Below are 15,978 nucleotides of genomic sequence, written 5' to 3' on the forward strand. Positions count from 1 at the left end.
CTCATTAATCATTTACTTGTAATAAGAAAGTATTGTAGTTTATTTAGGCCTCATCAACTACTTGTGTAAATAATTAACAGTCATATTATTTCTCTTTTGAGGGAAGATTTTATCCTTCCTATTATGCTTTCTAATGGGTTGTTGTTGATACATAAATAAATAAACTATTACATTTTGCATAGTTACTTTGTACTGAACATGGTAGATGACTGAATTTTGATTAGTTTTTTAAATGTTATAGTTGATACTATTGGGTATGATACTAATATCATTATGTCCTCAAATAATTGTAATACTATTGGGTATGATACTAATATCATTATGTCCTCAAATAATTGTAATTTTGTTTCCTTATTTCAAAGGCTACATTTTATTTATGTTTATACCTTATTAAATTCATGTAGACATCTCTAAATGACTTTATTCATGACATTTGTAAAAATCCCTGTTTTATTGCTGAGTTAAGTAAAAGTATTTCTACTATTTTCCCTTAAAGATAATTTTGAAATAGAAATAATCTTCTTATACCTATTTTAAAATGAACTTAAAGCTCAGTAATGATTATTAATTGTACTGAATATCTGATAAGAAAATCATGAACTATTTTATGAGATATATCAATATAGACATATGTATATTTCCTGGGACAACTAGTAGCTTATGAAGGCTTGTTCCTTTAATATAACGTTTTTCTGAACTAGTAAAATTTCACTTAGGTTTTCATAATATATTCATGGAATTTTTTACATTTACTGATTTATTTACTATTTTCCCAGGATATGCCTTCAAGAATATGCTAGCCTTACAAAGTAAATGGGGAAAAAAAACTTTAACTTTTTATGTTGTCAAAAAGTACATAATATAAACATTTGTCTGTTTCTTTAAAAGTTAAAAAAAGAATCAGTAAAATTGTCTAGCTCTAGTGAATATGTAATTTTAATTTTTATATTTTTTTATTTACATATGTCAGCAGAATGCATTACAATTTATATTACACATATAGGGCACAATTGTTCATATCTCTGGCTGTATACAAAGTATATTCACACTAATTCATGTCTTCATATGTGCACTTTGGATAATGATGTCCATCTCATTCCACCATCATTTTTAACCCCATGCCTCTTCCCTTCCCCTCCCATCCCTCTGCCCTATCTAGAGTTCATCTATTCCTCCCCTGCTCCCCCTCCCTATCCCACCATGAATCAGTCTCTTTATATTAGAGAGAACATTCAGCATTTGTTTTTTGGGGATTGGCTAACTTAGCATTATCTTCTCTAAATCCATCCATTTACCTGCAAATGCCATGATTTTATTCTCTTTTACTGCTGAGTAATATTCCATAGTGTATATATGCCACATTTTTTTTTATCCATTCGTCTACTGAAGGGCATCTAGGTTGGTTCCACAGTTTAGCTATTGTGAATTGTGCTGCTATAAACATTGATGTGGCTGTATCCCTGTAGTATGCTGTTTCTAAGTCCTTTGGGTATAGACCGAGGAGAGGGATAACTGGGTCAAATGGTGGTTCCATTACCAGTTTTTATAAATGTGGATTCAAACTAAAAAGTTTCTTCTCAGCAAAAGAAACAATTTGTGAAGTGAATAGAGAGCCTACATCTTGGGAGCAAATCTTTACCCCTTGCACATCAGACAGAGCACTAATCTCTAGGGTATATAAAGAACTAAAAAAGCTAAACACCCCCAAACCATTCAATCAATGAATGGGCCAAGGACCTGAACACACAACTCTCAGAATATGATATACAATCAATCAACTAATATATGAAAAAAATGCTCATCATCTCTAGCAATTAGAGAAATACAAATCAAAACTACTCCAAGGTTTCATCTCACTCTAGTCAAAATGGCAGCTTTTAGAACACAAAGAACAATAAGTGTTGGTGAGGATGTGGGGGAAACTGTACACTTATACACTGCTGGTGGGACTGCAAACTGGTGCAGCTACTCTGGAAAGCAATTTGGAGATTATAATTTTAATTTTTAATAAACATTTATATTTTGATAATTTATATTTTCCCAGAAATTCTCCAACTAATTGGATTGTTACATATAAAACTTAAACAGAAAATCCTCTGATCTAATGTTTCTTTCTTGTCTGTTATATTCTCTTTCTCACACCTAACTTTACTATTTTTCTTTGATATTTCCAAGATGTTATCTTGTGCTTTTTGAGATCATATCAATTCCATCTCCTTTCCATGCATTTGTTTCTTAATTTCTGTTACTTAAATTTTACAAAGGTATAAAAAAATGAAAATTAATGTACATTGTCCTTTGGAAGGAAAAATTGTTCATGTGTATCTGTTGTTTCAATTAATGGTAGCATCAAATTGTCCTTTTATAACATTGGGCCAATTGATCTTCTGGTGTTTGAAAGAAAAGCTCTCAAAATGTACACAAGATTATTGTCTCTCATTATTTCTTCCCTTTGATCTTATCTACTTTAATGGTATATTATTTATGGCATTGTGGTTTCTGATTATTATAACTTCATGGTATGGAAAAAAAATTTTCAAAATACATTTATTCTCTTTCTGCCCTTTAGGTTTGCCATGAATTATTCTTTGTTTGAAATTAGCATTTGTTTCTCTCTTTTGTTGCATTTGCCTGATAAATATTTGCACATCTCTTCATTTACAGTTTTCCCTTGATAGTCTGATTTTTATTGTAACTCTGCTGTTTTTATGGGTCTTAGTATAATACGTTACACAGTGCTTGGTTTGTCTCTTGCTTATCTTGCTGTAAATTCAAATTTATTTTACAGGGTTTCCACTGGGGGTGGATATGGACCATTCATCTTAATAAATACCATACATGAGAAACATAGTCCTGGGAAAACAACTGTACTCAAAGCAGGGACTGAGTCTCTGCATGTGTGGTTGAGAAAATGCTGATAGGGAACCAAGCATCAAGTGTTTTTACATTTGCTGTTTCTGACTGGAATTGGGGAACCCTGATCTTCACCCCCAGAAGCAGTATGGGAGGTAATGTGCTTTGTGGAAGTGTCTGCAACATGAATAATAACAGCATTTCTGGTAAATCCAATTTTGTGGGCTGATTACTGGGAACATTTTCTTAACGATCTTTCTAGATCAGCTAACACCTTTAACTTGGACAAGATATAAAACTTACAGTATGACTAAGGGATATATTTAAAAACTCAAAGTGCCACAAAAGTGCCACAGATGCATATTTAAAATCTACAAGTGATCTTTTACCTGGTTTTGTATAGTAAAGAATGGCTGGTTTTAAAATTTAAGTTCTTGCACACAAACAGTTCAAGCCAAAGTGACCACATTGTATTATCACACACCATTTATCATCTTCAAAGATATTCCTCTCTACAACTGAGAGCTAGAAAATACTTCAAGCATCAAGCTTACGGGTAGCTGCTATAACTGGAGTGAGACTGTGTTGCCTGTGGAAATCAATCAAATTGAAGTGAGCCTGTTAAGTGAATGGCGGATTGTCACTGCTAAAATTCTTACTACTTCCAGTGACTTCTTTCCACACACATTTTAATTCATCACAGATCCAATCCCACAAGTGTTGGGAAAAGCACACAGCATGGATTCTGACATTCTTCACTGCTAAAGCACCTACACAATCCAAGGATTCTCAGAGCATACACAGTGAACTCCTCATGTGTTTGGGTTTGAATGCTTTTATCCACAGTGAGCTCCTTTCACAAAAAGAATCTTATACCTAGAATTTAGCTGATTAAGCACATCAAAAATATCTTTGAATATCCCTAAATTCAGACTTCAATTGCCAGGTCCCAGGTATTTAGATACCAGCCAATGATGTTCTTCTATTTCTCTTAAACTTTGGACAATTATTTCCCTTTTCCTACTTGTGGAAAATAAGCTGTATTTAAAGTAGGAAAAGAAAGATGTTACATAGGTGTAAATAACGGAATCTCTTTTTCTCCCCCCACCCCCTGCAGACTGAGTGCATACGATGGCTGGTTAAATATAGGATATTACCATATCCATATTGCTTGACCTGAGTCTCTTATTCCACTTTGCAAATGGCAGACCAACTGCACATGTGCTAATATATACATTCTCTGCATAGAGAATGCTATAGGGACATATGTAGATATTGGCAAACAGGAGAGAAAAAACATTCCAGAGACCAGTGTGTACCCGATCTCAGAAAGGAGAGAGCAAGGCAAATACAAACACTAATGTGAAAAGAGATCAGATAATAAGGAACATAGACTCAGGAGATCCGCTCACCCACAGGCATCTTTGAGTAGGCAACAGTGCTCTAAAACTCTGGTGCCTCTGAACACAAATCCCACTTCTTGAATCACCCACACCAAACCTTTAAAGACATGCTTAGCACACAGTCCTGCTTAAGTGGAAGCCTTTGGCTGCTGATTTAATTAAAGGACTTCAGCATGTCCCATGGGCACAGGCTGAAGCACTTCTTTGGACCTAGACTTCTCCTTTGTGCCAATTTTCTACAGATACTTGGTTTAATAAGCTTTTCTGAATATATAATTCTGACCTTGCAGAAACCTGTGACTAGTACTGTCAAACTCCTTTGGCACAAAGCACAAATACATCTGGTCTAAATTATTGGAGCTTTCTGAATTTATGAATTTTTTCCCTAAAAGATATCTGCTTCCAAAAATGAATAAGTAATGAATACCTAGTATAGTCCCAAAGACAACTGACTGAATTGGTTCAAAATGGGGGATTTTCTATAACCTAAACCACCCCTCCATTTCAAAAACTTGGCTCTTACTATCCACCTGTCTGGGTAACTTCTTCACTCAATAGCTTATTTGATCACATTTTACTATTTTGGAAAACAAGGAATATATCTATGAACATACTGGGAAATAAAGGCAAGCAGACTATCTAGGGATTAATGTGCACGCTGCAATGAATACAGAATCAGAGGGCGAGAGCTGTTATATAATTCCCTTCTCATGCAATAGAAAACAGATTTACTTAATTGCTTGTGCTTAAGGGCAATGTCATCTTGCATGGCTTACTGTTTTATACTGATGGGAGAATATTAAGTTACTAATGGCACAAGTCTATAAAAAAAATCATAGGCCATGAACTAGCATGTTAGAGAAGGAACAGAATTGGCAAGCAATGGCACTAATTTATGAAATTCCACGTTTCGGATGCTTGACTCTTCACAGAGATGATTTTATGCTTTCTGCGAAGCCCATCAGTGCCATGTAAATCAGGAGAGTTAAATTACATTATCAACTCCAATGTTCTTAACTACAAGTTCCTCTTCTAGAGAGCAACTATCGAGTTCAGCCTTTGAGCCTCTCTTTGTGGCTGTGGGGTGCATGTTACAGACAAACTGCTTTGGATATTCAGTCTTGCAATACATATTTATTCAGCATTAAATAAGACAGAGAGTGCCATATTGGATGGAATATTATCAACAGCTTAGAATCCAGCTGATAAATCTAAAGCATAATCATCTACATTATATGGCAAAGGTAATTAATATTTCAAACTGAATTTTTAAAAAAAGAATTAGCTATTGATGGACCCAATACCTTTATTTTTATGCAGTGCTGAGGATCAAACCCAGGGCCTCACATGTGCCAGGCAAGGGCTCCACCACTGAGCCACACCCTTGGCCCCTCAAACTGAATTCTTGTTTTAAGCATTAAGTTGGGAGAACAGCTGGGCTAGAGAAGAAGCCTTTCCCACCCTGAGTAAAGGACCCTCAGGGGAGTGACATGTGAACTTTTATCCCTCCCACACCTTCCATCCAAGAAGGAGAAATTGCAAAAGACTCTACGGAGCAGCAAGTCAGTTGAAAATATTGGCACAAGCCTTTTCCTACTGTGATAAAAGAAACCAGTCACAATTTTTAAAAGAGGGAGGCACTTAAACTTATAGTAAAAGAAAGGCTAAGGGACTATACCAATTAAGAATGTTCTCCAAAGCTTTGATTCACTGAGAACAATTAGAAAACTAATACTTATAAAACCAAATAAAGCAAAAAAAAAAAAAAAAAATAGAAAACAGAAATGGTACTGAAATTGAACATAATTCTAAGTAGATGTCTAATATCTCAGTTTTTCATTTTCTTTTAAAAATTTTCTCTTTTTCATACTGATATCCTGGAATTGCCTTAGCAAAAGTGGATGGCTTTAAGTGGATGGCTTAAAGCAACAGATGTATGTCGTCTCATGGTCGTGGCAGCCAGAGGTCTGAAATGTGGGTGCTGGTATGGCCCTGCTCCCTCCAGAACCTGTAATTCTGATTTCTTCCTTGCCTGTTCTGGCTTCTGGTGCCCCAGGTACTTCTGGGTCTGTGCAGCATAACTACACTTCTGACTCCTCCATGGTCTCATGACCTTCTTTCCCCTGTGTGTCTGCATCTCTCTGTGCCTCTGTCTAAAAAGAGCCTTCTTTTTATAAGGACACCAGTTACTCGGAAGACCTCAGATTGATTTTACTAAATTATTTTTGCAATAACCTCTTATTTCCAAATAAGGGTCATATTACGAGGCATTGGGCATTGGGAGTTTAAAACATATGAGAGAGGACACCCTCAAATTCCTAGCACCATCCTTAAAACTGTGTAAGATCCTGATACGTTAATATACCTGTATAGGCATATACATATATTTAATAAGGTGTTGCCACATGAATGTATTTGAATTGACCCTGATATGGTTTTCTGCTTCAGTGGATGCCTACATGGTAAATGCATAAGGACAAACCCAGGCTTGACATCTCCATATAGTAGGAAGTTTCTGAGTCAAGGCACTAGGATGGCAGGTTGGCTGGCCCTGCTATCCTAAAGTTACACACATGCAGCCAGTCGATGGTCAGCCTTGGAGGCTCACCAACACTGAGCCATTATCCAAGTGTCAATTTTTCCTTGAGATCTGTGACTTTTATTCATTTATTTATTTTTAACATGGAACCCTCACCAATGGAGAGGCACAATGGAATGGAAACCTGAAGAAGACACACAGATCTGGGCTTGAAGTTCCACCAGTAACCAGATAAGGGACTCTAACAAAGTTTTTGTACTTCTCAAGTCCTCAATTTGTACACCTGTACAATGAAGAGTCTTATGCTGTTGTCCAGAACAGCTACCAGGAACACTGGGGCGAGGCACTCAGATGAAATACTTATCAAATGTAACTTACCCCCAGTCCATCATAATATGACCTGTTCGAAGTAAACACCTGTGTGAGAGTAATTTCCATGTCCTGGGATACTAACCACAACCTCTCATGAAGAATAGCATTTAGTATAAGTGCGACATGCATCAGTTTTAATTAAAATTACAGGTTGAAGTAAATGTGCTCAATTTCTGGTAATTACACAAACAAAATTAGATCAAAACAGAATTGAGACACCAGATTCACTCATTTCATATGCATTTCTAGGGCATTACCTATGGGCCTGATGGTTTTTTTAAAAGGCCACATGTTATAGACTTGAGCAATAGAAAAAGGATGACAAAAATGTCATGACTTACCCCACCGACTTTCTCAAAGTGAGATCCATCTTTCTTAAAATCTGTGAGGGCCCCGTTGAAATACCAGGTGAACATAATGTCTAATAGCGGATCGTGTTGTGCCTGGCAGGGCAAAATGACGCTTTCACCCACAGAAACATCCATGTTAGATGGTGCCAGCGTTATCCTAGTTGGTTCTATTGGGGAGATAATTCATAAGTAAAACTTTAGCATTTCTGTTGTGATGAAAGCAATTTGTACAGGTGAATTCTTCATCCACCCTAGAGTGTGTGTGCTTTTATATGCTTAGTATACACACACATCTATGCAATGAAAAGTCTCCATGGTTAAAATAGATGTTTTAATGCAGTCCTATAATACATTTCACGGGATCCACCAAATCTTGTGAAAATAATTAGCATATCTGAGTTTACAGGTTATAAAAGTTTAAGATGAAAGTCATCAGTAAGCAAGAGTTATAATAAGACTGAAAAATCCATTTCAACTTAGTTTTATGGTTTTGTGAAATATAGTGGGAGAAACAGAAACCACTGTGTTTTCACCAACTTTCAATGACTAAAAAACACATTAACATTAAAATTCAAATAGACTCAAACCTTTGATGTGTACATGGATTTGAAAAGCTTAGAATAAGCTTAGAGACGCTTAGAATAAGCACAATGGGAGGGCACTCTGCTAAAATGTTAACTGATGTCGTCTTTTTCCCCAGTGGAAATGTCTGTGGCACATTCTGCCTGCCCTTACCATGTACCTTCCGTCTTTTCTGAATTAAATTTCCTTGCTCCAATTTTCCCAGTGCCATTCCCCTTGATGTTACACCATGTGGCAGCAAATGTCTTCAAAAGTCACTTGCATATGTGGTCTGTACTTGCTTGATCAAATAGCCTCTTTAATCCAGTAGCTGGGCATAAGTCTCCCTGACCAACCTGTTCTCATCAAGGTCCCCTGCAATGAGACCAAATGATAAAGTCTTGGTCTCATTATTTGAGCCTCTAAGCTCTGTCACACTTGATCGCTGGTTCTCCCTCATACTCTTTCCTCAGCTGGTTTCTGGGACATCACGTTCCTGCAGTTTTATTTACTGTCCTGGTCACTCCTTTTCTGTGTCTCTCTTTATGATCTCGCTTCTGCTACTATATTTCTTAATGTACAATGAATGTGTCAAGCTCAGTCCTTTTTAAAATTCTTTTTAAGGTGATCTCAGATGGTGTCTTGGTTTCAAGTCCTCATCTATATGCCAATAACTGTGAAAGGTATATCTTCATCTTTGATTTACCCAAGTCCAAGGTCATCTATCCAACCACCTACTCACTGTCTCCACTTGAGTGTCAGTCACCATTAGTTCCCATAAAGTACATTGTAGGATTAAATTCTTAACTCTTTTGAATTAAGGCAGAGCAGAGTACAATGCTTTGGCTGATGGAATGTTTGTAGGAGTTACATGTAGCAGCGACAGGCAGAATTCTACAGGAACTAATAGGTAATGTGATGTGTCTCCTTCCTGTTCTGTGGTGACGTGCACTGTCCCAGACGGTGAAGACACTGGGGGTCTTTGTTCCTGAATGAGGAAGCAAAGCTGACTCACTGAGGACTTGCAGTATGCATGAAAAGTGAAGCCAGGCTATTTTAATCCACTGAGATTTTGGCAAATCTCGGATCTGCTTTACAGGGAAAGATTCTAACGATATTCTAAACATCCAAACTATGCTCATGCTCTTCTTTCACCCCAAAGCTTTGAAACCCACAGCCTGAGCAATCTCAGCTGTTCTGCCATTTTTTTCCATTTGTTTACCACACACCCTGCAGTCCCTCCTGACTCCTTTCCGAGACCTCAAATCCAATTTGTAAACACCTTCTCCTTCAGAATATATGCAGAATCTTATCCCATCCCATCAGCTCCTCAGCTACCAGTCTCACTTGGATCATCATCACCTCCTGTTGGTTAACAGCCATGGGCTCCTGAGACTTTGAAAAACAGCTAGAGTCACCCTTTCACATCATTTTATTTCTCTGCTGAAAACCTTGCAGTAGTTCCACTTTTCAATCCAAGTGAAAACTGAAGTCTTAGCAAGATCTACAATTGGTTCACATTACTGCACCCTAGAAATCTCCTGGTAAACTCCTTTATCTCCCTGGAGTCTTTGTACCAAAATTTCCATCTCACTTATCTTGATTCATACTCTAACTCATCTTTCTTTTTTTTTTAAATTTTTTATTGTTGGTTGTTCAAAACATTACAAATTTCTTGATATATCATATTTCACACTTTGATTCAAGTGGGTTATGAACTCCCATTTTTACCCCATATACAGATTGCAGAATCACATCAGTTACACATCCATTGATTTACATATTGCCATACTAGTGTCTGTTGTGTTCTGCTGCCTTTCCTATCCTCTACTAACTCATCTTTCTTCAAATATTCTCTTTACTCTCTCAATTGTTTGCAATATACTTCCTTCTAATGATCTCCTTATTTCTTCTTCCTAATTTTCATTTCTCTGTCTTGGGCAGAATGTAAGAAGGATGACTACAGATTCTGTTTCAATGTTTCCACTGATCCAGCTCAAACAATGGGTACATAATAGGTGCTCATTTTTTTTTCCTGAATGGATAAATGAACAAAATTAACACAAAACTTAAATCTTATCAATATCAACAGTTATTGATGAGCTTGAACATCTCCAGAAAAGACCAATTTTAATGAAAAAGTGAGCACACTTAAAAGATCTGACCCAATAGGAAAACATAAAATAAAAGGAGGTTATCAGCATATGCCATTTTCCCATCATCCCAGCACAGCAGCCAAGGTACCCCACCATGTCCACTGTGCTGTGCTATAGAAGTATACAGTGTCATGTCCTTGACCATCACTTGTTAAAAACACAAGCACAAACACAGTTTCTACCTTCACAATGTACCACATTTTGTGGAAAACACATGGCCAGTTTCTTTAACCATAATAATAATATATGTCATGAAATGCATCTCTGATAAACCTATCTTGACGAAACACACGCACCTGTGACTACCAAGTGTGTTGTCCCGTTGGCTTTCCCAAACTGGTTTTCTGCTGTGCAGGTATAGGTTCCTGAGTCAGCCTTTGTCACATTGTCTATTTTGAGTCCTCCATCTTTTAAAAAAGAAAATCTAAAGGAAACGTACATTTGATCAATAAATGTTTAATAGTAACTTTTTTTTCAAAAAATAAATAGTATTTTTTTTCAGAATTTATTATCTTACGCTAATACTGTTAAGGCCTGATAAACTAAGCCGTGGCCTTTTAGGAATAAAGAAAATGAAAAGAAAACATGCACAGATACACAGAGTTGAATAAGAAAAGATGCTCTACCAAATTGAACTTTGCATGATGTTTTTATGCAGCATTACTAAACAGCATTACTTAACATTGCACCTAATTTGTAAATGCCTTTATCAAATAAGTGTGAAATGTTTTCCAAAAATATATATTGTGATAGATTACTCATGGGGTAGCCTTGTAAGTTTTCAGAAAATAAAAAGCAGACATGACATCATTTCCCTTAAATTTGAAAAAATATATGAAAGCCAAGAAACCTGCTTATTTTTCACTATGAACTGGGAAAGTCACAGTTGACTTAATAAAAATTCAAGTTTTGTAAAAAATAAAAATTGTGTGGTCACCTAGGAGCTATTGTAAAGATTGTGAAAACTCTGATTAATATTACTTTTAAGTTTTTGAGCATCCATTTGAAACACTTAAAGCTTTAGCATCTTACTAATTGATCAAGGAAATATTATAAGTGTCTTATATTCAACAGGCACTCGGAAAGTCCCTGGGGTTTTTTATCTATAGATAAAAAGTCTCCATCTTTGTGGAAATAACAGTCTACTAGAATCGCAGACATTAAGCTACTAAGTAAATGTGAAAAGTTCAGAGATTTGAGAAGTATTCTGAAGGAGAGAGAGAGGGTGAAGGAGAATTACTTTATGTGAACTTCCAAGGTAGGGGGTTTCAGAAGTCCTCTTAGAAGGGGAGTCACTTGCACCAAGAAAGAACAAGATAGGATTAATATCTCTCATCAGTCTGATCCTTGTACCTTTGTTGCCCAACTTGTCTACTCATGATTATATTCTCTCTCTTTGAATTCCTAAAATCATTATATCTATACTCTCTACTGACAACTAGGAAGGGCTTTTATCTTTTGTGATTCATATTCTTAATGCATGAGTGTTGCATTTATGCAAATGGATGGCAAACTTCTTAAAAAGCTTTGGAGCCCCAGTGTCAGAATGGTTAATACATGTTTCCACTTTTTGGGTCACTCATAGAAGAGCCAGGTAAGATGACAAGGACATTAGAATAGAATGGAGGATATCAACTCAGGCTTTAAATATTATCTTATTTGTTGCAAGATTTTTAGATGTGTAACATCATTATGACTACAGAGTCACAAAAAAGTCACTGTGAGTAGAGTTTATGCATCAAATAATATAGGCAGCATTGATTTTGTATGGTTTTTGAATAGCCTGGTGATTTACTTTCATTTGCATCCTCCTACCTTTTCTCGAGTAAAGAGGTCCAGGGAAAATTAGCACCAGTACACAGGGACTGTTCATGATCCTGGATCCTGAGTAGAGCTATCCATGAATGTTTGCTAGTCATGTGTTACTTTTTCTAGATTAAAAACAAGAGTTTGGGATATTTGGCCTACTAAGAAAATCAAGGAACAAGAATATTGTATTTCAAATTGGGGAAATTACATTTAAAAAAAACTTAAAAATTCCAAGAATTTTCCTAGGAATCAATAGAAAAGCACATTGTATTTGATTTCCTTCATGAACTGTGATTATTTGTTTGGTATAAAATAAAAGCCCATTTTTGTTTCAAAAAGGTAATCAAAGAACTTTACAAAAAATATCTTTATATCTTAGTCTCCCAGAGAGTACAGACTTTTTTAAAATTAGTATGCAATAATAACTGAATTCCCTGCAGAGTAGAAAGATGCATGAAAATTTAAGATATGGAAGTATAGATCAGGAATTTTGAGAACCATGGGGAGTAAACTTAAGTATAAATCATGCCTCTCTCCCTCAACCTGCCCAATCCTTGCTGAGACTTTCCTCTCTGGTACCACATTGACTCTAGGAAGAAGACTATGTCTTCAATCTGAAAACCTAGAAATGACTTACCTAAAGCAAAGATAAAATTAGTAATTTCTATTACTATTAAAGAAAAAGCCAACATAGAGGGAGAGGTAGAAGATAAAGCAAGAAACTAATTGAGGAAAAGAGAGTGATGGGATATCTGATCGAGAAACTCCTTGGAAGAAAGAGAAACTGTAATCAAGGACACTGCTCCCAGCACATTCTAGTTGCTGATCCCATCAGGAAAATTCGGGGGCCATGACACACAAAGAGAATATCACTTGATCCAAAACACTGCTTTCCAAATGTCACCCATGAAAAGAAAATGAAGATTTGCTGGAGACTTTAAATATGTAAAGAAAGGAAGCTGGCCAATGATATCAGAAGGTTAGGAAGACATTTAAATGGCAGAGGCAAACTCATCTGGTTTGAATGACAGGAAGGGGACAGAACTGGAAACTCGATGAATTAGTAAGCTTTCAAACAAAGACAAAAAAAAATGCTTCCTGTTGACTGATCAGATGTTGAGCTTTCATTTATAGCTTCTGATCTTGATATCACAAAAGTAAGATAGGAAATTCCAGTTAACTCTTCATGTTATGAATTAGTAAATTTCTACTAAAAATAAGAAATTATCTGGAATTTTGGGAGAACAAGAAGTCCTTCATTGTATTAACTCAAGTTAAAATTGGGCAAATCTGACTTCATGGCCATGTTGACATGAGGCACAACTTCACAGGCCAGGACTAACATCTTAGGAATCATGCGAGGACTTGAAAACAAACATAATGACTCTCAAAGAATGTAAACTCTGCGTGTATCATAAAAATTGAGCTAATTGGTTATTTTCTTCCTAAATTGGTTCTTCCAGTAAGTTCTAAAAGGCCCACAGGGCATTTTGCACAACATAAAAATAAACAATATTCAGTAAATGGATGAAGTAATTGTTTCTCAACAGAAAACCTTCAATAAGCCAAGCTTCCCTACAGAGATTTGAAGTGAAAATTTTATACCACTTCACTATAAATGAAATTGCTTTCTGGGAACAGGTTTTTCTGCAAACAGGGCTGAAAATATAGATAACAATGAGAGACTCTAGTCTTGGCACAGAAGGTTAAATAAAGATTTCTGAGATTAACATTCAGAAACATGGTACTCCAGTTTGCTTTGAGTAATGGGCAATTTAAATCACTGTGGCATTTTAACTTCTTGATCAGTTTCATAATATACCTTTATGTGTAATTTTTATTGGCCTTTCCTCTTGTAGCAAGAGGTTAATTATTTCCCTTAACTTTATGCAGTCTGCGGATGGTTTGGGATAAGTCAACGTAATTGCTCTAAGCTGCTCTAATGATCCATGCTATAATTCAGTGATGACATTGAATTTATGACTTTTAAAAAACACTGTTTGCTCAGAAAGTATACTGTTGTCTAGGCAATGCTGACCTGTGCTTTAGGATGGCATTTAAGCATCCGTAATAACAGTGTGTTCCAGAACATGAAAAGTGTGGAGTGCTCCATATACAAAGCAGGGTGTTGAAGATACTGCTTTCCCTTTGCCTGTGTTCTGAATATGATGGCAACTTATTCAACTCGGATTTAACAAACACACTGCCACTCCTCCTTTACTCAGGAAGTGCACCTCAGAAGAGATGAGACCGCATGAAGTCGAACTGATTATTGCTGCACAGAAAATTGACAATGCTATTTTGGGTAGTGCCTTCTGAGCATGTATTCTAAGGGCTGTTTGCATACAATTAGCTCCAAGAGAAAAGCACTCACCATGCATATGCTAGATAATGATAGTCAAGGAAGGGAACTATGTATTGATGAAACGGAGACAAAATAAACACCAGAGAAAAAGACAGGTTATCTTCTCACCTACAGCTACTCTCACACCTACAAGTTTGGCAGAAGCACTGTCCCCCCTGCAGTTCAAAGATCACCTGCAGACAGTGTTTAGAAAAATAATACTAGACTTTCATTCTTTCTGGTCTTTCATCTTATAAATCCAACAGTGTTGGTTTAGTGATCATTAGTCAGACAATCTACTAGGAAAAGAGAAGCAGAAGGGGAAAGAGTCAACTGTTAATGATCATATCTTTGAGGAAGGCAATGGTGTAATCAGAAGTGACTCTGTGGTTTTGCCGGACACACATGTTCCATGGAGCAGGCACCTGAAGTCCTAGAGTAGATGGAGACTGGCTTCACTCTGCAGCTGGGGAAACACTGAATTCAGACCAACAGACATGCCTTCATATTCATAAGGATGGAATGAACAATAAAAGGTCATTTGCTTCACTTCAATTCGGTCTTTCTAAATGTATATTATCAGGTCAAATATATATGGAGCTAAGTGAATTTATAAGAAAGTGACAAAAATTTTCTCTCTAGAGGACTCAAATCTGTAGGGAAAAAAGGACCTTTAAAGAGGATTTCCAGTCTAAATTATTATATTCAACTGTGCACTTAATTCATTCATGAGGCCCAGGCAATAATTCATTTGAAATATTTGCATCTGCAAACAAAAGAATATCCACAAAAATCACAAATACTCAAACGTTAAATGATAATACAAACAAATACAAATCCCAGACAAATAAGATAAATGATGGTTTGATGGCTTACATATTGAAAGAAAACTTCAAAGAGTATAATAATTAAGACTCAGAGGGTCCCCACCCTGGGCTCTCTTCTTCCCTGCTCCCTGATTCAAATCAATGAAAACCAAAACCATCCACTTTATTGCTTATATTACAGATAAAGTGATGCAAACTGCTTCAGTGAGCAACCATGGGCTCCTGACACCTCATCCCAGAATGTGGTAGACTCGACTTCATTGGCACTTGTGAAAAACCACTGGTGCTGCCCTTACAGGTAGGCCCAACTGTGTAATAAACAGAAATCAGGACATGCACCCCCACCCACCTGGCAGATACCAAATAGAGAATAGGGAGGGGACCTATTATGCTAGGATCTTCCACAGAAATTCAGGAGCCAGACAATTCCCTAGGAAGGAGTTGGAGAAAGACCCAGATGATACTCTAATGAGTGTCCTCCTCCTTAGAGATTAGAAACCCTAGAAAGGAAGTCAATTCCAACAATAACCACTGAGGTGCAAAAGACTTATGATATGTGCATAGGAGGAATTTCATCAACTCAAAGGTTATAGAGGATGCTGAATTATTTTTGTGGACCCAAATTGCTTTTTTTTGTGTGTGTGGGGGGGAGCAACACTGATCTTCCTTTGGGAAGTCTTAGTAGGGCTATAAATCATGGAAGCCTGTCTTATCCTAGCTGAGGGAAGTCTGGTGAGTTACTTTACTAGGCACCAGTTACCTGG

The 15,978-nt window shown here is 36.6% G+C and overlaps 1 protein-coding gene across 6 annotated transcripts in view; it reads right to left on the bottom strand.

Annotated features, from left to right (window-relative positions):
* The window catches only part of Cntn3 (contactin 3), a 260,616-nt gene that overhangs the window by 49,879 nt on the left and 194,759 nt on the right, over nt 1–15,978 (bottom strand). For all 6 annotated transcript variants that reach the window (XM_048787016.1, XM_048787014.1, XM_048787015.1 and 3 more), the window contains 2 exons: nt 10,531–10,658; nt 7,509–7,684 (listed from right to left, as the gene is read on the bottom strand). In XM_048787016.1, coding sequence (XP_048642973.1) covers nt 7,509–7,684; nt 10,531–10,658 — 304 coding nt within the window. The remainder of the gene's footprint in view (nt 1–7,508; nt 7,685–10,530; nt 10,659–15,978) is intronic.

This window comes from Marmota marmota, unplaced genomic scaffold (genome assembly GCF_001458135.2).
Source record: "Marmota marmota marmota unplaced genomic scaffold, marMar, whole genome shotgun sequence".
Taxonomy (NCBI): domain Eukaryota; kingdom Metazoa; phylum Chordata; class Mammalia; order Rodentia; family Sciuridae; genus Marmota; species Marmota marmota.